The sequence below is a fragment of the Pseudopodoces humilis genome, chromosome 19, assembly GCF_049639895.1.
Source record: "Pseudopodoces humilis isolate 2021_Gansu_Grassland_sample_001 chromosome 19, ASM4963989v1, whole genome shotgun sequence".
Taxonomy (NCBI): Eukaryota; Metazoa; Chordata; class Aves; order Passeriformes; family Paridae; genus Pseudopodoces; species Pseudopodoces humilis.
The window spans coordinates 9,716,410-9,741,429 of NC_142218.1; the positions used below are offsets into that span (position 1 = coordinate 9,716,410).

General features: G+C 45.4%; 1 protein-coding gene across 1 annotated transcript in view; it reads right to left on the minus strand.

Annotated features, from left to right (window-relative positions):
- Positions 1-11,376: 11,376 nt before the first annotated feature.
- Positions 11,377-25,020, minus strand: part of NTSR1 (neurotensin receptor 1) — a 54,368-nt gene continuing 40,724 nt past the window's right edge. Inside the window, exons 3-4 of the mRNA XM_005524811.3 lie at positions 18,439-18,529; positions 11,377-16,169 (exon numbers count right to left, since the gene is read on the minus strand). Coding sequence (XP_005524868.2) covers positions 15,920-16,169; positions 18,439-18,529 — 341 coding nt within the window. The 3' untranslated portion in view covers positions 11,377-15,919. The remainder of the gene's footprint in view (positions 16,170-18,438; positions 18,530-25,020) is intronic.

Consider the following 25,020-nt stretch of genomic DNA (forward strand, 5'->3'; position numbering starts at 1 on the left):
TTGGAGCTTTTTGGTGCTGGAGTGGTATCCATGTTCCCTTTTCCAGATCTAATCCTTCCACTGTTTCATTTTGGCTGTGCTCTGCCAAGGTTTACACCTGAGGGATGGCTGTAGGCACCTTAATTAATTCTTGCTTTCAAGTGACAGCAACACTCTCCCTGTATCAGTTTCCAAGAGTATTGCTTAAACATGCAGGAAATTGAGGGCTAGTGAAAATAGCATAAATTTCATTATTGTTGGAGAAAAAATATTACAAGTGGAGCAAACTGAAAGTCACTGGAGAACAATGGGGCTGAAAGGAAGAAATGAAATATGTGAGCATTCATTTAGTGGTTTTATGCAAAAAGCAGAATTCGGAGCAATTTTGCTTCCTGCTCTGGCTCTAATCTTCACCAAACTTCCTGATTTTCTGCTAGAAAAAGTGCAGCCAGCTTTTTTCTGTGCTTGCAGCCAGAATCACAGCCACTGCTGGGAGCCACTGCACAGCCAAGAGCCCGACCAGCACAAGGGACAACACACCTCGAACACGTGTGGGTCCTGCTCCTGTGCTGAACCTCCTGCCCTTGTAACACATGGTGGTGGTGCCCATGGGAGAGAGACAGATGTAGGTAGAGGTCTTCCCTTTGGTTTTGGAGAACATTTCAGCCATCAATTCCTTTGAGTCTTACAAATGAAGGCAAGACTTTTCTTGCCCATGGCAGAAGATTCCCTGGTTGGAATTACCCAGTACTTAACTGGCTGTCTCTAGGAATAAACTAGAATTACAATGTAGGGCAAACCATTTTATTAATTCCCTCTCTTAGCAGGATGTCCCTCAGAAAGGAGGTGCACTCCAGTGTGTTTCTGCTCCCATTCTAATTTCTTCTTTGCTGCCCATGAGGGGACTAAGTGAGGCATGACAAGCTTTGGACGTCAGCTCCAACCTCCTGGGTCATCCTCTGCGTGGGATGGAATGAGGGCAAGCAGAGCTCTCCTGCCCACATCACAGCCTGTGGCTTAGGCAGGCGTCCCTTTGCTCATCAGTGAGCTGGAGGTTGCTGCATTATATAGTTTTCATAATGGAAAAAAAGCACAATTATTATAAGGCGCTGTTATCTCCTGTCACATTCAATAAAATCAGCCTGGCTCTCGGGAAGTCCTGTGAGGAAGGCGTCGGGATGAAAATTCATGAGTGCAGGGTAAGAGACATTGGCAGATCAAACCTTCTGTCAGTCATCACCCCACAGATCCCTTTATTAGGGCAGGAATGGGCAAGCTGGGGTTCTGGGGCCTTGCTGTGTGATCTGCCAGGCAGTCCCAAATGCCCTCATGGAACGACTGGAGAGGAAGGCAGGCTGTGTTAATGATCCCTGCACTGCAGTGAGCTGAGTTATGCAACTGTGCTGGTGGGGATGTTGACTTTGCTCACCAGGCCACAGTGGCTCCTTGAAGAGAAGTGGCACTCACGAAAGGGGAAACGTTTTAAAAGGCTCCAAAGCGTGAGGTTTGTGATGAATTCACTTGAGTGGGCAGCATCCTGAGAGGTGAACAAACACTAGAGGAAAAAGAGCTTGTGACAAGAGCGTTGGAGGGGGAGAAAGAGGCTCCTCTGCTTGAGCTCCGACTGCACAATGAGGTGAGACCTCTGCTGTCAGCCAGGGAAAGCCAGGGGCTGCTTGCTGTGGTTGCCCTTAGTAGGATCTCCACAGCTAATTAAATACTTTAAATGTAGTAGTGTAATTTAAGAAAGAGCAACTCACAGTGTTGTTGCTGCTGCCACAAAATGCTGTCGTCCTACCCATCCTAAAGTCAGAAGAAGTTAAAACAGTGACTTTATTTCTCCTGACATTAAAGCCCCATCATGATAATTACTGAAAAACCCAAACCCTCTGCACTGCTGTGGCCACTAGATCATGTTTGTTGAGAGTACCCAGATGTTCATGATGAAGTTTAACCCTGTTTGTGAGGAGAATCCCTGGCCAAGGTTTGGATGGATGTTGGGTTTCACTGTGCAGCCTGGCTTGGAAATGCAGCACAACCAGGGAGTCCATGGTGATGTTTCCCAAACCTGCAGAGCTGAGGAGGAGCTGATGCTCTTGGTGTCTGATCTGTTCTTGGAACATTAAACCCAGACTGCTTCTGTCTGAGCCTGCAGGGTTCAGATCTCCTGGGGCTTTTCTGAAGTGACAAAAAGCAAGTTGATTTTCTGGAAAAGCTTTTCTTGGGAAAAGCTTTACCCTACAAAGTGTTGGCAGCTCTCCACACTTTCTTCAGGATACAGGGGGAACTTGCCTAGTAGCTGGCAGAGCAAAGCTCATGAGGGAATTTTAAAACGTTGAAGAGCCTGTGATTCAGAGATGCTACAGCAGTCATCTAATGCACATTTATTTTGCATGGGAATTTTGCAAATGTAGCTGAATAATAACATTCTTTTGCCATCCTGCTTTTTCTGTTATGAGGTGTTTAGCATCTCTGATGCAGATTCCCTGTAATATTTGTGTTTAAATTCAAACTTGACCCTAGGAGGGGAAGAACTAATTTTCTGCACTTGTGCCAAGCCTGAGTGATGATGAATTGGCAGGACCTGCCTTACAGATACTTTAATTTAGATCCTTTTGAATATGTGATAGAAAATGTAATGTTGAAGCTAGGCTAATCCTTGTCCTTGCTTTGCCAAGCATCAAACTGAAATAGCTGATGCCTTGCTGAGACACTTTGTCAGCATCTCATGGGAGAATGGGAGCAAAAGGCTGCAGTCAACATTTCTGCAGCATTGTTCCAAACAGGGTGCTTCATGTGTGAGCCCACAAAAATGTGCAAATGAGGGACTGTGACCACATTACCCCTTATCTGTCAAAGACCTCAGCCCAGCCCCTATTTCAGCAGGAGGGCAGTACCAGGGGGACAAGGCTTTTCCTGTGTCAGCACCCAGCAGCTACTACAGAGGAGGGAGCAAAACTGAGGAACTTCTCCAAAGAAGCCACTTGTGAGTAGGATTTTTATTTTTTTTTTAATTGGTTTCCACCTGTCAGACTTGTCAGTGGTGAAACTGGATGTTTTCACAGAGAAAAAAATCCTCCCCCCTCATCCACCCCCACACGTCCTGCCTCCCCATGGCCCATCTCCAGCTCCAGAGTGACAGCTGAGCAGGTTTATTTCTGTCAACAGCAGTGGAGGAGGCAGTGAGAAGAGGCATCCCACAGCTCAGGTTCCTAGCTGGTATTTTGTGTCTGATCTTTGGGAATAATTTCCTTTGGGTGCTGTTGGGACTGTGCTGTGATCCCCTCTCCAGGTGTTCCTGAGATGTGCAGGTGCTCTAACAGCAGCCTGGCAGCTCTGCACGGGATTGGGATGATCTGTCCCTCATCAGAAGGTCCCAGGTGCCACCACCCTGGCCTCTGGTGCCACGTCCCAGGGGTGGCTGTGCTTGGGCACAGAGGGACCTGGCAGGGGCTGTGGGAGGGTTTGGAAGCTTAACTGGGACTGCTCAAAGAGAAGGGTCCCTGGCACAAGCCCAGCCTCCTCCTCTGGGAAAGAGCAGCTGGAAAGCATGAGTGAGGATTTTGCCACGGAGTGACAGGGAGAATTAGGGGAGAAAGGAAGCAATTCTCTTCTGCTGGCAGTAGGAGACAGAGGCAGAGCACTGAACAACCCAGCCACAGCCGTGTTGCCTACCTGTTCCAAAGCCCATTCTGCAGGTGGCTTCCCTGCTCACATCCCTTCCCTTACTGGAGCTAAAACATAGGAAAAACTTGGGTGGTGAAACCAAAGTGTAAGAAGACCATGGCTATGAGTTATGGGGGGAAAAAAGGACAGAAGCTGCTCTTGAACACAGTTGTCACCCGAGAGATTTCCACTTCCACCAAATTCACAGAATTCCCTGAGCCTTTGAGACAGAACGGATCAGTTCAGCTTTGTGCCATCACACAGCTGAGATGACAACATTATTGGTGTCCTCAGGTCAAGCCTGTCATGTTGAATTAAGAGCTCATAAGGCACAAGAAGTGCTGTATCCCCCCTGTGAATCAGAGCTGAGACATCACCTGCACAAGTAATTGTATTAGTTTTGAATCAACAATGGAAACAAAGGATAAACAATTATCTCCTTAAGTTCTTTATCCTTTTTTGTAACATCATTGCGCAGAATAATTGAATTAGCATTGTCTTCCCATTTGTCATGGGGTTTATGAGACACCCTTGCTTCCTCTCCCCTGCCTGTGCATGAACACTCTGAGCAATAGCCCAAAGTGCCTCTGGCTCTGCATCTAAGGGTGGGAGCCTTGGCCAAAGGTGTCCTGGTCTCCACCTGCTTCAATTGCCAGCTCCTGGTGTGGCTTAAAAGGAAACGTGACCCCCAGCTAGGGGATGGGAGCAGAGAGGAGAGGAAGGAAATGTTCATGACCTCCTCAAGTGTTACAGGGCTGATACTCAGAACCAGAACTTTTCCAAGTGATGCTTAAAAAGGATCTGGTCTCTTCTTACTGGAGAGCTTTCCTTAAGGTGAGATCCATGTGTGGCTGCACAGTCCCCAGGATGTATCCTCATATCCCATATCTGGGTGTGCAATCCCAGTTTTGCCTGCCTTGGATTTGATTTCTCTTTACCTACGGAAATGTCGTGTATCAGAACTCAGCGTTGTTCCCACCACAGCTCATGATTTATTTGAAATGAAATCCACTTTTCTGCAGCACGGTTTTTCTGCTGGGTACATCTGATTATGATGAGGTCTCAGTGTTTGACTTTTGAAACATTGGACTTTCCAGTAGCACAGAACAGTTTAAAGGAAAAGAAGGACTCTTAGCTATGAATATTTATGGCTAGAGTTGAATTGTATTTTAGACTGCAAGTTATTATTGCTGGGAGAACAGTAGATAGGAAGCAATATTCAATTTATTAAAATATTTTCTCTTTTGTGCCTTCATCAGTGACCTAATTTATTTGAAATTTGTGTAGTTTGAGTCTCAGCATTAAAATCTTACTAAAGTTACAACCTTACTAAATAAAACAGAGCAAGGAACAAAGCTGTCCACAACACCAATAAGCCAGAAATATTTCTGCTCATAGACAGTAAAAATGTAGTGTTGACCCAAGATACTTTATAGAGCAGATACCTTGATATGAACAGAAACACAAATTATCCTCAATTTAAACATTCATGAGGTGGAACCACAGCTGCTTGAGTGAAACTTTTACTTGTTAATCCTAAATAAAAGGAGCTGCTTGGAAAGATGTGAATATTTGCACTGGAAATGAAATCAATCAAACCAAACATACCCTCATTTTGAGGCTCTGTGACTGAACAAATTTAATATTTGGAGAGCAGGATGACTTTGAAAACATCTGTGATTGAAAATATGAATGTGGGAAGGTGGGTACTGGTAAAGATGCAGATTAACCTGCTCTGGAGCTGTATGTGGCAGCAGGAAAACCTGAAAACCTTCCCAGATTTGGGTGTTTATCTCTCTCCTGGCTATCCTACTTCCCTCTTTCTCCTGCACGCCAGGTGAGTGTCCCATTCCTCAGCCTCTGCAGCTCTGATCCTCTTTCTCCCCTTCTGCTCTCTTCTCCCACTCACTTCCCAAGTGTTTTAGCAGTTTTCCCATCCCTGGGTAGCTACAAGGAAGACTCTAAACACAGGAGATTTTCTTAGGTGCTCTGAGGAGCTACTACCAAACTGAATTGAAGTAAATTTCATCTGAGCAGAAGGGAAAATGTCCTCAGTTGCACTTAGGAATAATTGCTCTACAAGACAGTTGAGAACAGCTAAAAAAATACAGAATTCTGGCCAAAAAGAGACAGTGATTGTGGGAACAGGCATTTGCTGGGAGATGTGAGCAAAGTTAACTCTTTGCTTCTCTGCTTTACTCTGATGCTTGGTGAAGGGATGATTTACTGAGCAGGTTGACAGGGTTGTACCTGTGCCCTTGCTTCACCCCACTGCAGTGGGTGATGGTCTGACCAGCCCTGTTTCCTCTCATTTTTATCACAATCCTATTCTGTATTTCTCTGTGCACAGTTAAAGTTATTTCTTCCTGAGAAACTTCATTTGTGCCTCACAAGAAATAGGCTGAATTTCAAATAAATTTGCCTTACCCTCAGCTTTAAAAATTTTCACTCCAACGAAACACCCTTCCCATCACATCCTCTGATTCATTATTTCATTTTGGTCCTACAGCTCCCAATTCTCCAGTGCTCTGGTGCCAATCTCTAAGCAAGTCTATTGGTGTCATCCAAGTCATTGTGTGACTCATGGCCCCTTCTTACAGAGAACAGGCTTTTCCTGCTGATGAAGACAAGCAATCTTCAAACCCTATGGTGCCTTCTGGAGAGATGGATATGAAACACAGGCAGATCCCAAGCCCTGGAGCTGATCTCCCAGGAAAATGAATAGCAAGGGAGATGAATTGTTGTAAACAAGTGGAAGTGAGATTTTGGTTGTAGAGGAAAGCTTTTGACTGATCTGTGAAAATAGAAAAATCAGACAGGAGCAGAATGTATTCTCTCTTTTTTTTTTCTCTTCTGTTTCCATTTTCCAGTGTTGTTTTTTTTTTGGTTGCAGGCTGATGTTACTGACACAACTGTATTCTCCCTGGGAAAAGTCTGAGAATTCTTTTGATGATGTGATGTACAGAGAAACACAGAGAGGAAATGGAATTGTCATTATGCACCGATGGTGCCCACACTTTCTAAAGATATTGGAAATCCTTTGTACCTTTTACCCACACCCTAAGCTGATATGGCACAATCTCCCTCAAAGCTCAGCTTTGAAAAGTCAGAATTTTTGGGCTGGGGGGAAGCAAAAATGAGATCCTCTCTCTGCAGAAACCTTTTCTGTCTCTATCTCCCTATACAGAGGTTCATTAATTTTGCATTTTCTGAGGAGTGGAGCAGAAAGAGCCCTCCCCAATTTTTATTTTAACGATCATCTTTGTGTAGCTTTGGCTTTCCCTTTCACTACAAGTATAAAGCTGCCACTCACACACTGACTCTCTGTTAAGCACATTGATGAAATGATCTCCCAGAAGAATCTTCCCCAGGGATCATATGACAACAACGTGGCTGATCTCCCAGAGATCATATCGCCCTAGGACAAGAGGAGAGGAATTATTACCAGCCATTCTAAGACAAAGACATTGCTCTTCAAGGTTCTTCATGATGCTCTTCACAGCCAGGTTGGATGGGGCTTGGAGCAACCTGATTTAGTGGAAGGTGTCCCTGTCCATGGAGGGGATTGGAATGAGATTATTTTTAAGGTCCCTTCTGACCCAAACCATTCTGGGATTTAGTCATGAGGAGCTGATGGTAGTGGTGTATCCATGGAGTGAGACTGGCAGTGTGGCAGAACGTATTTTTCCCTGTCTCCAAAATTCCATGAAAACTTTTTAAGATACAAAGTGAAATCTGCAAGTGAATGTCAGTGAGCTCCAAATGATGAACAACATATTGAAAAGCACTGAGCCATGCTGTGATAACAGCTCTCCCCCCTCACCATTGTAATATATACAATAAGCAAGGGATATTGTCCTGTATTCAATAAAAATCAGCACCAGAGTCTTTATTCCTTCCAGACACAATCTATGAACTCTGATTTCTGTTTAATCTGATAAGCACCTCTGGCATTTAAGACTGGAGCTGTGAACAGAATGAACAGCATTCTTTTCCCCTGCTAAATGATATTTTTTTTAAAAAAAAAAAGCCTCAGGAAAGAGAAACAGAGGTAGATTGGGTCACTTACAAACACAAACTGTGTTTCTTTGCAGATGCAAACAGGTTTATACCAGTTGTGCAGGTGGGCGTTCATCAGGGCTCAGAAATGCTCCACCAATTTGTATTTTCTTTCATCTCAAAAGCCTGTAGACTTGTGTTCATTTGTTTTCAGCCTCCTGAAGGGTGCTCACTTCTCTGGGCAAGAGGATTAACCAGTCTGGCTGCCTTGCTGTGGTACCACTGGTGACCACCTTTAAAATCCCTGTACCATTTGCTTGGCTCAAGCCCAGAGGAAAGAGAGGGATTAAGTCTCAAGTTCTGAGTCAGAAAACACCAACAAGGACATAAGGCATTTTCCTGGACTGTTCACGAAAAATGATATTTCATGCTTTTGTTGACAGTAAATAGAAATTAATCTTATTCCAATTGCCGGTCTGAAGGAAGACAAAAAATGATTTATTGCAGTAATAGGAAACTTTGTAAGAATTCATGCTCTGTGTGGGAGCTGTGCTAATAATGCTGTTGGCAGTCCTTGCTGCTTTTCAGCCGGTCAGGAAAACTAAAACATCGAAAATGTCAGGTGTCACAGATTTCGTTAGAGCTCCCTGTGGCACTGCTGAGGTCACTCCCATTTAATGGAATTTGTTGCTGTTTGGCTATTTTTCAAATTCAGCACACAATGCTTCACCTTCTCCTGCAATCTGCACGGGGCAGACACCAAGGATAACAGCGCCGTCAGGAACACCCTGAGAGCTGCCAAGTGCTGTGACAAGGTTGTTGCTGTTGCTGACAAGCAGTGAGAAGCTGCTTTTTAATGGCTGAATGTTGGCATGTTTTGCTAATATGTGTCTTGGAATGGAATCTTAATATAGCTCATGAGCTACCTGCTGATGCTGAGGGAAGGGAAAGGTGAAGCAGAGTTGACTGCTGGAAACACTGGGGTTTGAGGTTCTGGTCTAGAAGATTTCCTTGGGGCCCTGGGGTGAATCCCAGAAGTTCCTGTGCCTGAAATCCATCCCTAAAACAAGAGCTCCATTGCAGTGACAAAGGGATGAAGTGTGCTGGGTTGTTGGAAGTGTGCTAATGCTGTTAAATCTTGATCACAATAGCTACTACATCTCCATCATACTTGTGAAATTTTAGGGTGCTGGCGGGATCTAAATCTACCCTCCTTCAGCTTAAAGCCAATTCCCCTTGTCCTGTCACTCCAGGTTCTTGGAAAAACTCCCTCTCCAGCTCTCTTGAAGCATCTTTAGGTACTGAAAGGGGTTCTAAGGTCTTCCTGGAGCTTTCTTTTCTCCAGGCTGAACAACCCTGGGCAAAACATCATGCCAGGCGTGCCTGCAGCATCCACACATGTACTTATACACTCACTACTGATTTTTGGCCCTTTTCTTCCTCTTTCTTGAAAATCCTGGCTGGCTTGGCTGGATTGGATCACCAGTGATATGGTGTTTAACTAACTTTGCTGCTTCTCTATTTAGATTAGATGTTAGCAAGAAATTCCTTGAGGGAGGTGAGGCCCTGGCACAGGGTGCCAAGAGAAGCTGCCCCTGGATCCCTGGAAGTGTCCAAAGCCAGGTTGGACAGGGCTTGGAGAAGCCTGGGATTAATGGAAGGTGTCCCTGCCCATGGCAGGGGGTTGGAATAAGATGAACTTTTAGGCTCCTTGCAACCCAAACCATGCTGTGATTCCATGATTCTATGATCTTTTCCCCCTGGTATTCGGCTGAGCGAGCCCAGGATGGGGCTGGCAGCCCATGGATGCTGGGCTGGCTGCTGTGAGCTCCCCTGGCATGGTTTTGTTCCCAGAAAAGAACCCCAGCAGCTTGGTTTGGCCACCCTGCAGCACTCAGGACATGCCTGTGCCTGTGCTTCTGGAGGGGTTTTGCACTTGAGTGCCCAAAACCACTTCAGGTTCTGCTTTGTGCTTCCCAGCCCACAGGAGGCCTGGAATAATAACTGTGATGCTCTGCCTTATTGCTTAAATGCCCTCAAGAATATACTCCAGCCTGATCTACAGTTCAAAAAAAATTCAATAAGGCAGAGCAGGATTTAAAGATATTTTAAATAAATTAACTTCTCATGGATGTTTATTAAGTTTTATGAAGCCATTTACTAAAATGTAACGTTTTTTTCCGAAAGGGGCCTGAAATTTTCCCCTCGTGAACTATGGAAATTGCTTTTATAATTGAAATGAGAAATAAGGGCCAAGCTGAAAGCATCCCTTATGGCTCGAGGTACAGTCCTTGTGCCTTTATAAAGGAAAAAAAGAATTATTTGACTCTCCACGCCTTCTGTTTTCCTTCACATTTGCGGGGCATGACGTGGTGCGCGATTGCGTGATGCTGGATGGGAGGGTGGCTTGGGAGGAATGGGAAGCTCTGCTTCCCAGGATTTGGCTTTGTCAAGGAGTCAGCCCTGAGCTAAACAAGTCACAAGCAGACAGCAACATTTTTCACTCCAGCTTGAACACGGGCTGGATTTCTGCAGAAGCCATGGAGGCTCCACTGGGAGCACCGTGCCCAGCACAGAAATCTCCTGCAGCCAGGAAACAGAGATGCTGCCAGTGCTGAAGACATGAGCTGAGGACTGAAAATACACCTTTGAGCAGAGCAGGGCTGAATACCAAATAAAAGGACCCATAAAATAAATTATTGATGGTGTAGGGACAATGGAGGCTCCTGCTCTTCTCATCTGGAAGCAGCACCAAAAAACCTTTGGAGAGCATTTGAGCTAGGTTTTAGAAGATGGATTTTCCAGGAATGAATAATTCCAAATATTTAAATTTTATTGTCTTGCTGCTTTCCAGGCAACCTTTCCCTCTATCAGAAATCAAACCAAAATGGTTGAATGGTTAAAAACTGTGAAGATTCTATGGCTCAGCTCAGCTATTGCACAACAGAACATTAACCAGGAGCTGCAGGGAGGGTGGAGGTGACTGATTTTTGCTCACTTAGTGTAAGAACATTTTAATATCATGGGTAATACTCAAGCATTCTTTTCCCACAAAATTACATTTGTGTTAGAAAAATAAATGCTAGAGAGGAAGAGGCTCACACTAAAGATGGGAAGATAGGAGGAATCTGTAACATTTGCCCTGCAACAGGGAGAAGCAAGCAGGGAAGACAGGCAAGGCAGTAGCTCAGAGCCCTGCAGTGCCACTGGGATCTCAGCACTTGGAGCAGCTCAGTCTGGGAGCTCAGACCTCATTCCCACCCTTGAGGCTCCCCCACTCCACGTGCTCCAAGCCCTGGATGGGCTGGATGCTCTCCACCGCTCTGCCCAGCAGCAGAGCAGGACAGCACAGACCTGATGCTTTTAACAGATCCCAGGAAGGATTTTTCAGGGCAAACATCACTGATGGGAGTGTCCTTCAAACCTAACCCGTCCCCCTATTTGTTTGCTGACCTCAAGTCTGAAGCAGCAGCTGAAGTTTGGATGCTGTTTGTGCTGCACAGTGCAGGGACAGGAGCACTCAGGACCCTCCTGCAGAGCAGCTGCAAATCCCAGCTCAAGGTCAATGGGATTTCAGCAGTTTAGACCCCAGCCAGGGTGCCTGTGCTGGTAACCAGGCTGTGTGATAAAGGCACACCTGCCACTTCAAGGAAAAGCAGCCCAAGCCTTAAACTTGGATATTTATTTCTTAGGATCAATAAATGACAAAATAAAATACCGTACAGTACAAAGGCTATATCAGGAATTAACCATTTCATTACACTTCGATCAGTAAATACAGTATCAATAATAGCATGTTACATTAAAAGAGTGTTTCCCATTGCCACACAGGAGGATTCCATACCCTCTTCTTTCCCTTTGTCACAGAAAACATTACAAGGTAGACACTGACACACTTTTAACATTCATTTTTTCCCCATTGAGCAACAGGCCACAGAAAATAAAGCACATCAACACTTTGTATCTCAGAATAAAATAAAAAAAAAAGGTGCACTTTAAAAATATTTTCCATGAATACAATGTGTGCAGGACTATCAGGTGGCACAGCTGGGGAAGGACTCAGGATCACAAAGCCAGGACACAGCATCATGAAATTTTGGATCAGCAATTTCTGCCTTCGTACTAAGCAAATCCAGACTGAGAACAGGAAGAGTGCTTGAGCTGTGATGTGAAGAACCATAGAGAGCTCTAGCAAACACAGCTTTGGTTAAAGAGTCACCAGACAACACAGCCAGGACACTGGACTGACACAGCACCGCACAGAAAAGTGCTCCCACGCCCTGGGGGTGTTTGCTGTCCCTGCCCAAGGGCAGCAGCAATGCAGCTGCACAGATGCTGGGTTCAAACTGCAGCACGAGCTGGCTGCAGCAGCTGCACACTCGGGGGCTGTTTCACTGAACTCTGGATGCTGGAAATGCAAAGCTCCTGCTATTGCCATGCCCTGCTCACCCTCCTCACTGATTTTCCAGTGAGTTTTCTCCTGAAAAGCTCGCTGAAGCTCACTTCTCATGTGCCTTACAAATAAAGACAAGCTCAGCAGAGCGCTCCAGCACTGATGGACTGGGCCTGTGGTGAGACAGTCCTGTCTGGGGGAAATTTCTGAATAGCAAAACGACTTTATAAACCTGAATTCACACTCTGCCAAACGCATGGCTCTGGCAAGGGCACCGTGAAGTGAAACAAAACCTTAAAATAATGTTTGAAGAGGTCACTTGATAGACTCTCCTCAGAATGGGGTTTCTCAGAATCTATCTGGCAGCACTTCACATCTGCAGGTTCCACAGATTTTGTTCTTTGTTTAGTCAAACAGTTCCAAACACAGGGAATTTGCAGAGATGAGCAGAGGCCCCAGCCTCTGCTTCAGAGAAGAGTGCAGCCAAGACAGGAGCACAACAGATGGGAGTTTTTGTTCTGTCTAATGGCAAAAGCCATTCACACTGGACTAAATTTAAAAACCTTGTTGGGTTAGCAGTTCAATCATTGTTAAAAGGCATGTAAAGAGCTATTTCTCTGGTAAATATGGGGCAGTTTATACCTTTTTCCTTCTCTACTGCATCAGCTTCCCTTTACAGGACCAGGTTGGATGGGCCTTGGAGCAATCTGCTCTAGGGAAAAATGTCCCTGCCTGTGACAGGGGTTTGGAACTGGATGGTCTTTAAGGTCCCTTCCAACCCAAACTGTCCAGTGATTCTCTGGAAACCATGGGGGTTTGCAGTGAGTTGTCCTCACTTCTTTGAGCTCGAGGGAACCACAGCTGAATATTGCAAAATTAGGTGAGGAGGGAAGAGAGGATGAAACCAGCTGTAACTTACACTGCTCAGCTCAGGGTTCTCAGATCTGGCCAGTGGAAGAGGTAGCTTTGAGCTGCAATCTCAGATTAAGGCCATGGAGCCAGGTCTGCTCTCCTGTTAAACTGCAAGAACAGAGCTGTACAAGTCAGCAAACCACTTGGATAAATCCCCCAAATTCCCCCAGCTCTTCAGCACTCGAGTGGCCCAACAAACACTGTGGAGTTTATGGTAAGTTCACTTTTACTCCAGCTTCTGCCCACTGTCATGTCAAACCAAAAATAAACCTGCCAGTTTCTCTGAGCTGTGATCAAATATTCTGTAAGATGCCAGTGTATCTCAGCAGTGAAAACCTAAACCAAGCATCTTATGTGAAACAACAAGTTTTGTACAGTGTTTTCTAAGGTAATCAAGCACATTTCAGCAGGTTGTTGAACAAGTGTAGTAATAATGTTTAATATTCCAAAAGCAAATGAGACATGCAGGGTGTTAAATTGTAATGTGAGTCAAAGTGATGCAGTTACAGGTTCCCTGGGAGGTTTCAGAAAGCTCCTCCCAGCTGCTGACTGTATTTAGAGGTGAAGTAAAAAAACTGGGTCCTCCAGAAACATTTGAAGGGTCTTGCCTGGAAGGCCAGTGTTAAATATGTGATGTCAAGACTCCTCTTCCTCTCAAGGCAGATCTTTCCACTTTCCTGTTCATGGTACCTGGATTTTCCCACTAGGCAGAATGAGCAGGTCTTCTTCTTCCAACATGCCCAAGCCATTTCACACACACCATGCACAGAAAATACTTGCTCGTTTCTCACAGATTTCCTTCTGAAGAGACCAGTCTCCTTTTCACCTCTTTGTTTCAATTTATTTATTTTTGTGCCACTACCTGTTTTCTTTGTCAAAGAGGAGTCAACAGTTCATGAGCAACAAAAGTGCTTGGTCAAATATAATCTCTGCCCTCTGCTTGGTACAACCAGGGCAAGAAATCACGAGAAGGCATGACAGAACAGAGCTTGCAGTTTGGTTGAATCAGAAGAAATTAAAGCCGCACTGACTTTTATTTTGAGCCCTTTCTTTTGCAGGGGTTCTGTAATAGGCATTAAAATCACCTCCCATCCCTGGCAGGTGTGGCTGGAGACTGTGGCTGATGGGCTGCCATGGTGGCCAGCTGGGGACAGGTTATAAATGCCCCAGAAGTAGCCACTCATCACCAGCAACTCACAGCAAATGCCCCTAAATGGGTTTTTCCTCTACGTGCTGAGCCCAACAGGACCTAAACCACAAGTCCAGGGAGTTGGACTTGATGATTCTTGTGAGTCCCTTCCAACCTGACCTGTTCTGTGATTCATTCATGCAACATCTGTAGCAGGAGATGTCACCAGTGGTTCAGTAACTGGTCTCCATCACTGTGTGACCCTCACCTGGGCCAATCCACACCTCCAGCTCTGTGGCTTCAGTCAGGATCCACAGGTGCTCATTAGCTGAAGGACGACATGGGGTGGGCAAAGCCCAGAAAGCCAAACTGAGCCAACTCTTCTACTTTGTCACCTTTCAGAGGCAAGTCCTGCTCTCCCAGTGATGTGTGGTGTGAAAGGGGACACCAGGTCACCACCAGCAAGGGCTGCACAGGGTGCTTGGTCAGTTCCAGGTTCATGCAGGTCATCATCTGGGGAAAAAGCCCTTTAGCTTGTCCCAGAGCCCTGTTATTTCAGTACTAAAGACTCTGGAGCAATTTGTTGTATCATATAGGGCTGTTAGAGGTGGAACCATATGGGACAAAAGCTCATGCTACCTCTCCTTACCAGCTGGGAAATTTCAAAGAGAATTTTCAAGCCTTATTTCTGTTCCTCTGGCTTGTTAAAAGAAAGTGGGTTTAGAGCAAAGATTCCCCAGTTTAGACTTTCTTATGATCTGCATTTGAACTATCTGAATATTGGGGGTGCAGGTAAGTGTGCCAACAGTTCTGGTAGCAAAAAGTAATGAAAGAAAAGGTAGAACAAGAGGACCTGCTGCCTACAACTGCTATATACTGCAATGTCAGCCTTGTGGAAATGGAGAGGAAACAACTAAAACTGGTATAAGAATGGGAAAAATCTGAAGGTTGCACAGAATTGGGGTAGATTGCTCTTTTCTCAGCAGCCTGGAGTTCTCATGAGCTCAGAGTTTTCTCATCTCTTAATGCAGGCCAGCAAACTGTTCTCTCTGATAAAAAATAGGATTTGGCTGTATGGCAAAAGGAAGGTTTTCCATTTCTGTTCATTTTCAGCACTCCATCTGGGCACAGCCACTGCATTCTTGACTTTGCCAGAGACTCTGCTGTTATCAGTGCAGTGGTACCAAAGCCAGGCACTGTGGATGCCCTAAAGCCAGTGACCCCACTCCCCAGGCCACAGCCACCCCAGCCTAGATAAGGCATCATCTGCTCTTATTTAATTTCAAGGAGCTAGAGTGGCTCTCTTGAGCACCTCGGTTATATTACTCACAATGGAGATATATTTCTAAAATAACCACCTGGCTCCCTGAGTTTTCACTCCTCGTTCACTGAACATCCCACAGATGGGCACATCCATTCTCCATGAACATCCCTTTCTGTCCAAAGCTCCTTTCTCCTCATCAAGCCCTCTGCTTGGTGCCACCAGGAGATGTGATCTCAAACCCTTGGACGTGAACACGGCATCTCTGCACTGAGAGAAGGATGAAATGCAGAACAGTTTTGCCTAAGTTGAACACATTTTGGCTTCCCAGTTAACACCACATCTGGATTTATGCCAGACTGAAGTTACAATACATGTAGACATTACTCACAAGAGGCAAGGCCAATGCTCAAAAATAACCTCAAAGTTACTGGCAGAACAAAGCCTATTTTTTCCAACAAAAATGACTTTGCTAAACACATTTGTGTTATGTGAATTTGGAGACCATGCATGAAAGTCACAGAGGCCTCTCTCAAGTTTTGACTCCACGATGAATTGCATTCCTCCTCCTCCTTTGGCTTCAGTACGTAGTCTCCCTCGTGACCTGGCTGGAAAATGTGTGATTGCTGGAGATGCTGTTGGATTTCCTGGTGAAGGCCAGTCGTTTCTTCTTCTTCCTCCATGGCAGGCACAGGATGGTGAGTGTGGAGAGGAAGATCTGGCGGAAGTTTGCCGACACCAGGTTGTAGAGGATGGGGTTGATTGCTGAGCTGACGTAGAAGAGGACGTTTGTCAGCATGTAGAAGTAGTGGTAGAAGTTGTAAAGGAAACTGGAAGAACAGATGAAAGACAAAAATCTGAGTGTGAAGAACTCAAAGTCACAAGGGTGAGACAAACACGAGCTGCTTTCCAGCTAACCTTTCTAGGCTGCAAACATGAACTTACCAGTGGTGCCTGAACCACCACAACCCATCTGCATCTTCAACTGGAACTGGTCAAACATGGAACACATGCCTCTATGAAGATACTGCCCCACTCACCAGCAATTAGAGACTTATTTAAGCCCTGGGCTCAGACATTCATTTTTTCTTTGGAAGTAGTCATTCTGGAAACCAGGAAGCCAGATGGAAATTTGCTTCTGTGTCATACATACACATTAACTTGACTCTTTTGGCTGCAGTTCTGATCTACAGAGGTTGCAGAAGAGCCAAACTCCAGTAACAGATGCAGCTCTCTCCTCCCTCTGGCAGTGAGAGCAGCATCAGCTCATTTAATGGGTCCCTGGGTTGGGACTTGTCTGTAATGTGGGACAGCATTTCCTGTTCTGGGGGCAAGCTGATGATAGCATGCTTCTGAAACACATCCTAACCACCACAATTTAATGTTTTCAACTAGAACTGGTTGAAAATGTTTTATTATCTTTTACAGTTTTGTATATATATTTCCTTGGGCCAACTGAGAACAGCAGCCCTGAGCTGGTAAAGCACTTATAAACACCACAGGTCTCATTTTCAGGAAGATGTTCCTCAGAATCAGTTATCTTGGTGAAAATCACAGACCTTTTTTCTAATCTGTATCTGACAAAAGATAAATAGAGGAATTCTGGACTACATTGCCCATCCCTCCACACACCCTCAGTGCTGCCAAGGACTGCATGGCCCATCCAGAGTTTCTTTGTGTAGTTGTGAAGAATTAATATTGGAAAAATTTCTCTTCTCCAGGGGCAAGGCACATGTGTTTATAAATGAACATGCCAAGCTGCTGCAAACTCTTGGTTAGCCACCAGACTGATAGGTCACTATCACTCTGTAAATTCAGTGTTTTCCTAAGATCACTCATGGTTTTAAAAAGAAGAAAAAAATATTATGTGAATGCAGCCACGATGCATAAATTCCCACTGACTGCAGACAGACTTCTCTACCCCTCTTGCTCAAAGCAAATGCAGTCATTACATAATTGAGCAGTGCCTTAAGTGCTTTTCATATAGGAAAGCAAAGGAGAAACAAGAATTTGTCCCAGTGTGTGCCTAGAGCTCTGTTTTCATGACTGAAGATAGATTTTGGATTTTACCATGGCTGGATCCACAGTCCCATTGAGTAGACTACTATATCCCAATTTATTATATTTTGTGTTCAGAGCTGATAGAATTTTAGTTTTTTATTGTTGGTCTGCTTTTTGGTATTTAGATTTTTTTTTCCTTTCCCTTGAAAGAAACAGCCCCAGTCTCAGGGAGAACAGGGATGTAACACCATGGCAGAAGACACAAGAGCGCATCCCTCGGCATCTCAGGCTTCCTCAGTGTGCATCCCCAGACAGCATCAGCTCATAATGACATATTTAAAAATAATAATTAGTTTGGTGGCTGCTCTGCTGAAGAACCTGGCCTGGTGCCTCAGAAAGGAGCAGGGAGTTCCTGGGGTGCCTTTGCACATCTGTTAGCAGCGCATGTGTGTTCATGCGATTATCCCGGAATTCTCTGGCAATCTGGGCACTTTCTAATCAGCAGCAACTGCTGGTATTTTATTTTGATTCACTCCCTGCAAAACCCCAGTAACTAACCTGGCCCAGGCTCAGTAAGTAGCACAGTTATTCCCCCACCTGTGTCATCTCCCCTGTCAGTGAGGAAATGTGGCCTCGTGGAGCTAAATTGTGTGCTGACAGGAGCTGCTGCATCTTAGGGCTGGGATCAATATCTCTGGCACAGAGACTGAAATCCACTCTGGATGTACCAGCCCCCCTGTCCAAATGTCATTTCATCAAGGGCTGCCTGATATGAAGCCTCATGGCTGCTGCCAGCAGGGGTGAGGAGGAGGAGGGGCTGATGATGAGTTTTGGTTCAAGATAATGCTTCCTACACCGTGTCTGGGGGATTTAGGTTAAACAAAGACTCTTAATTTGCCTGGCAAACACTGAGACATCCAAAAGGAAAAAAAAAACCCAACAAAACAGCAATGAGGAGCTTGAGACTTTAACCCTTTGGTTGGAGAGCACCTCTGTTCCCAGATCCCTACCTCCATCTCCACACCTGTGTGTGCCCTGGCATCCCCTGAGCCCCCAGCCTGTCCTGCACAGGGGACCTGTCCCCCTGGTGTGACTCACTCTGTCCAGTGGCTGGAGGGGACATAGCAGAACATGAGACGCCGTATGTGGTACGGGAGCCAGCAGACCACGAAGGCGACCACCACAGCACCTGCAAGGCAGGAAAAAACACCTTAACTTTGTGAGCAATTCTCCATCAGGGTGAAAAAGGGACCTGTCTGCTTGGGTTTAATTGCTGGAACTGTTTTCCTGCAGTCCCACTTGTTCTTGTGTTGCTGTAGTGCAAAGAATTAATAACCCTGAGGGACAACCAGCCTGCAAATGTCTGTAAAAACAAGAAAACAGAAGTAACAGAGAACAGCTCTGAGCACTGGGGCAGGGATGCTAGGAAAAACAGAAGGTACAGATGAACTGTTTGCATCTGTATTTCACGCCCTTGTGGCACCGGGTATCTCATCCAAAATATTCACAGACAGCTGGTGTGTGTTTTTCATCCAGGTAGACTGGGAACCAGGGCCACTCTAATTCCATTAGTTGGTTACGTGGAGCCACTGGCCACAGTGCTGGGCATCATTAAACTGCTCTTTCTAATGGCAGGGCTCATCCTTTTCTTCTACATTTGTGCCATACCTGAGATTACAACGTGTCTGGGTCTGGACTTTGCCATAATAAAAATGATCAATTAAAGGGTAAGCAGAGAAAGACAGTATGGCTTTTTTTTCCTTTCCGGATTCTAAGGGATGTCAAACAATGGAAAATAAAATGCAACAACTCTGAGGCATGAAAGTGCTGTAGATAGAGTGCATTTGTCAGTATGGATTAAAAAGTAGATTTATCAGGCAATCAAGAGAAAGATTTGTTTCCTTTTGTTGTATATGTTTCAACCTCTTTATGGAACAGCAGGATTCTAGCAGAATACTAGCAGGAAATAAAGAAATCTCAGTTAAAACATAACACAATAAAAGGCAAGAAGAAAATAAAGACTAAATAAAAGAATTAAGTTAATTTTTGGTCCTAAATTTGCTCTACAGACAACAAGAGACACATCACTCTTGTCCTTTATGTGACCTGAAAGGGGCTGGGAAGCAGCAGAGCTCTGCTCCAGGGTGAGGTACCACAAGTGTAATGTGGATTTGGCACATGGAGCCAAAGGCTGGGATTTTTTCTGCCTTGGGATTGAAAATACTTATGTGGATATGTCCCAAACCCAGATGCTGTCATCCCAAGGGACCACATCATAGCTCAAGGAGATGTGCAGAAGATGTGTTTCCCTTGGATAATGCAGTCCAGGAGGAACAAGTCTGGCTGTGGCTGCATCTCTCCATCAATGATGCTTAGCCAACAGGTACAGGAGAGCAGAAATGAAATAATTCCCGGTGTCCAGCTCCATGCTCACACCCTACTCCAACTCCATGAGCTCCCTCTCTCACTAAACACACAGCTAACAATGGAGAAGGTTTTATTCCATGATGGATGACAGCATCTTCCAGGAATGCCACAAAAGCCATTTATCCAATAAAGATTTAAGCAAGTGAAGAGACATGTTTTGGAGAGAAGGCTGGAGGGTCTGTTTTTATTCTCTTGTCCAAGTTGAATTCATTTTTCCAAACTGTTTTTTGGCTGCTCTCTGGCCACAGTGATCACAGATGTAATTCATCACCAGACAGCCTGCAGCCCTTTGGATGCCATCAAGTGACTGGATCTGACCTGTGTCTGATCCTTCCCTGCAGAGCTTTGATGGAATTTGGATGGCAGAGCCCCTGCATGGTGTGGCACAGGAGAGGAGGGGGCATCCCCTGGGAGGCTCGGTGGGAGCATGGATGCCTGCCCTGCTCCTTCGCATTTCTCAGCACCCGCTTTTGGCCACCTCCCGAAATGCATTTCTCTGTGAGATGGGCCTTTGGTTTGCCCTGAATGGAGCAGTCCCCCCGTGATTCTCCAGGAGATCCCTCCCAGGGGCTGCAGGAGATGCTCTCCAGGCTTTCCTCCTCCATCCGGCAGCCTCAGGCCAGCGGGAACGAGCCAACATCACAGCTCCAGCCCATCTGCTCTCCCAGCGCCTGCACAGGATTAGCTGGGTTTTCAGGCTGCAAAAGCAGCTTCCCAAATGGCTCCAAACACAGGTTCATTCAGGCACATCATAATTTTTGCAGAAACCTCCACACACTGGCACTCCTCAGCTGCTCACCCCTGTGTGCAGCTCTTTAGGAACGGCAGGATCCAGATTCTTTCGACAGCCAATTATAAGAATCTCACACATCTGCTTGTTAAATTTACCAACACGTTAAATGGAAGTGGTTTTCTCCTTGATCTCTGCTTCTGCTGCTCAGGCTATGCTGTGCCAAATAATATGGATCTATAGTAACAAAAACACATATTGAGAGAAGTATCTGCTTAACATCAGTAATTAAGTAATCTGTGATAATTCTGTAATATCGCATGCAATCACTCCGCAATTAAAACTCTATTAAACATGTGAAGAGCACTGGAGACACTTATGGTCTGATTTGGAAGTCCCAGCTGGGTGACACACTGTGAAGTTCTGTGCTGCACAGATTAGGAGATCCCAACCTGAGTTTGTCACCCTTAATCCGTATGTTTTCATTTTATCATATAAGGGATCAAGCAGATTTCGGGTGGCAATCCTGCCCTCTTGGGCCCTCTCCCCTGGGAGGAATATGAAACATGAGACTGTGTTAACTTTCACCTAATACAGAATGAAAATATCCTTTTCTCTCAGATACCTGGTTCCTTTTCCTGCTGTTTTGTTCTTCCCTGAGCACCTGCCTATCAAAATGGTTGAGCAGTAAAACAAATCCTGGGCAATCTGTCTGCCAAAGTGATTTTTTATTGCTGTTATGAGCTCCTAGGATGTGTTCTTCATCATCAAAAGCTTGACACGTGGGTTCCTTTGGTGGAGTAAGAAGGAGCAGGTCAGGCTGCTGGAGCTGAGCACTGCAGGGGAAGGGTTTGACTCAATGTGTGATGGGGTGACTCTCCAGGATGGTGTTTGTGAGCTTGGAGATTTCCTGCCTTTATTTTTTTTTTGAACTAAAAATAAACCAGACACATCCCTCACTTCTAATTAATTCAATAAGGTTCTAATAGGAGCAGACCTGCTCCATAAGCTTCTGATGTTTCCCATATGAAGTGCCAAACCTCAAGGCTGGGGAGTGGAAGTGGGACCCCAGCAAGATGACCCCAGTGATCCAGGGCTGGGAGGGAACGATCCTTCCACCAATGTATGCCCTCATTTCCCTATTAAATCAAACTCCCAATTAAGATGTGTATTAAACCCTGAATTATTACATCCTGTGTCTTTTTATTTTGTCTCATAACAGCTCTTTTCTCTGCCTGTTTGAACTGCATGCCAAGGAAGAAGGGGAGAGGAAGGAGGAGTGGCAGAGGATGAGCCCTGGTTTATTTTTCCCTCAGGAAGTCCTGCAGAGAGAAACATCAATTCTGACTGACGTCTTTTTCACTGTGCAGGAGACTTAAACTGTGCCAGTCTCAATCCTCAGACTAAACTGGATGTGGGAGCTATCCTGGAAGATAAATTCTGTTGGATCACAGCGGGTATTTATTTTGCCTTGTGTGGAAGCTGAGGTGGGCAGCGGCCCTGCGCCTGGGCCACCGCTGGCTTGGCATGCGCGTGGGGCAAGGCACCACAAGTAAGAAGCCCAGGGTTTGACTGGTGTGACTGAGCTCAGGAGTGATCTCAGGAGGGGTTTCCAGCCCCCATCCCTCTGTGGGGCCATGTGAGGCTGGCAGTGACTCAGAGCCCCGGGACAGCCACGGGTGAGGAGCCGCAGCCACTGACTCAGCCGGGAGCTGCGGCGGCACAGAGCGCTCGGCTGGGCTGAGCGTTGTTCTGGGCTGAACACATCTGGGCTGATGTCTTCTCCTCCTCGCTCCATCTCCCCCAGCCCCTCTGGGAGCCACAGCCCTGCGGCCTGGGGTGGCCCTCAGCATGGGCATCCCTCTGTCCTGTCCTCCCTTCTCTCCAGGAGAGGCAGGAAAGGGACACTGCTCCTCCTTTAACCACCTCTGCTGCTGCTAAGGCCTCCAGAGAGGCTCAGATCCATCTTCCCCTGGTAGTTTTGCCCAGAATATTTCAGCCAATATATTTTTCTCTGCATTTGAAGGGGAGCAGCACAGTGGAATTCCTGAGCAAAGGCAGGAGCTGTTTGGGGAGATATTGACCCCCCTGAACAAGAGCTCTCAGCCTTTTCTCTGTTTCAGACTCATCCCCAATGCTGCCCAAGGGGTCACACACCAACTGGTCCTAAAGAGGTGTACAAAAGGTTATTGGGCTCATGTCGGGGTAATGATGATTTTTGGAGAAACAATCCTTGCATATCCCAAGCTCCTGGCTTTTACATTTTATTAATATATATTTATTTGGTTGATGCCATTACAGGAGAACATCTCACCAAGTGCTGTTTGGTATGAGAGGTGGTGAAAGCTGGGCCAAGTGCAGGCACAGCTGGTGCTGCCTCATTAAACCTCGAGGTGTTGTTTATATTAACATGATGTTCTACCTGACAGGCTCTTGGCAATATTTATATCAGCAGGCACCAAAGTAGGGATTGCAGGAGCTGCCAGGGTAGGTATGAGCCCAGTAAAATGAAAACTACTTATGCTGGTATTTGGGTCATAAGGCTGTGGAATAAAGGATTTCCATAAAAGTCAATAACAATCAGCAGGGATTGGGGACCGCCAGCACGAACCAGGAGTACCCAGGAGAGCAAAGAAGAAACTGGGAGTAAAACTGAGCTTGGGAAACCCTCAGCTTCTTTAGACACCACTGAAAACACACAGCATTTGATGGATACAATCCCCTAATGCTTTTGAATGTATTATTGGAAAAAACTCTAAGTTCTTCTTTATTAGTGAAAGTCAGCACAGTGAATGGAAAAACCTTTTGGCATTACAAATCAACATGTTTCACTCAGACTGTATTCTCCAGTCCTGATTTTTATTGACTTCAGATGACAGAGTTGAAAAGAGATGTGAATTCCTGCCCCAGCTCATGCCAGTGGTTAAATCATTCCCTGGCACCAGTTTCATCCATAAGGAGCAAGGCAGAAAATACAGATTAAAGCTGGCCCAAGAACAGGCACTAGCAAGCAGCACATCACTGCTGTCCCAGCGCAAACTGGAGTCTTCTTCCCAAGTTTCCTTCTAAGGTAATTTTCTTTTGGAAATTAGAGAAGAGGTTGCTTGATTCCATTTAGACTTCATTCATGCTATTTCCCCTGGGGATGTGTGGATGCTTGGAGGAGAAGGAAGAAGAAAGGAAGAGAATTTCCTCTTTGAAAGGTAGAGAAGGGATCTCATCCTCACCAGGTTCAAGTCTGTTTCTATTTGGTGAGATCAGCTGTAACCTGAACTGGCTTCCTTCTTTCTTCTTTCCCCTCCAGTTCTGAGTTTCACATATCCTTTGTTCCTCCCAGAATGGTTTCTGCTCATCAAAGGGACCCTGGAACTGTATTCACTGCATGCTTCTGGAGTGACTAAAGCCCTGGCCAGGCTACATGTTTAGAATCACATTAGTTAACTTTTTAAACACTCACATTGTCATGGCTTAACACCTGGAAAATCTGCTTTCAGGGCATGGCAAATCCTGGAGTTTTCTGCAGAGATGCAGCCACAAGAACCTGCAATTCCTGCAGGAATGCTGTTGCCAGGCCAAGCTGTGGTGCCAGCAGAGGGACACGTCTTGGGAGAGGGGAAAAAGGAGACTCCCTGCCTCAGGAGGTGCAGCCAGCCCTGGTTTTTGCTCCTTGAGGGTGTTTATAGAGTGCCCTGATGCTGCTCGTTTTATCTCACTTGGCAGGCTGAAAAGTAAACCTACAACTACAAACATCTCTGGGAAATATATACAACTGTTAAATAGGTAATTTATCCTCCCAAATTTCAGTGTGACACTTCAGCTGTTAAAATCAGCTTCCACTCAAGCATAATGCCACAGGGGTTTTGCTGAACTCCACTTGGAGTTGCTCAGACTTTTTATTAGAGATACAAACTGCCATGAATTTTATTCCTTTCTTGAAAAGAAATGATTCATGAACAAATAAACCTACTTTCCTTAGAATATAGGAATTATGAAATACAACTGTTTAAGGAGTTTTAGACTGGTGCTCTTCTGTGTATTGTGGTTGCAAAGTATGAGCTATTTATTATTCCTGTCTGTAGGCTGGTTATACTAAATCTCATGGCAACATTCTTCTCCTGAAATGAGTAACTCAGACTTGGAGCACTGGTGAGAAGAAATGAATGGACTCTTCAAAGTATTTGTTCAGAAGGGGAATTATTAATGCACAAATGAATGAAATACATGGATACATCATTAATTCTTGGCCTTTGTCTTGATGAAATGCAGAGGCTCCTAAATCATAATTTAAAAATTCACAGACGTTCAGTAAAAAATGAGGCTTGACTTCATCTGCTAAAAATCATTTACTGAGGCATCACCCAGCCAGCTGTGGGAGACTGAAGGATATTCTTTTAATTGGTTAAACCTCTAAGTGCTTTATAATTGCTTTCACTAAGCAGCTTCAGTAACAGAGCAAACGCTACCTGGAACTGATTACATTTTAATAGGCTTAGCCAACGTCCCCTTGCAAAGCCTCTCCTTGA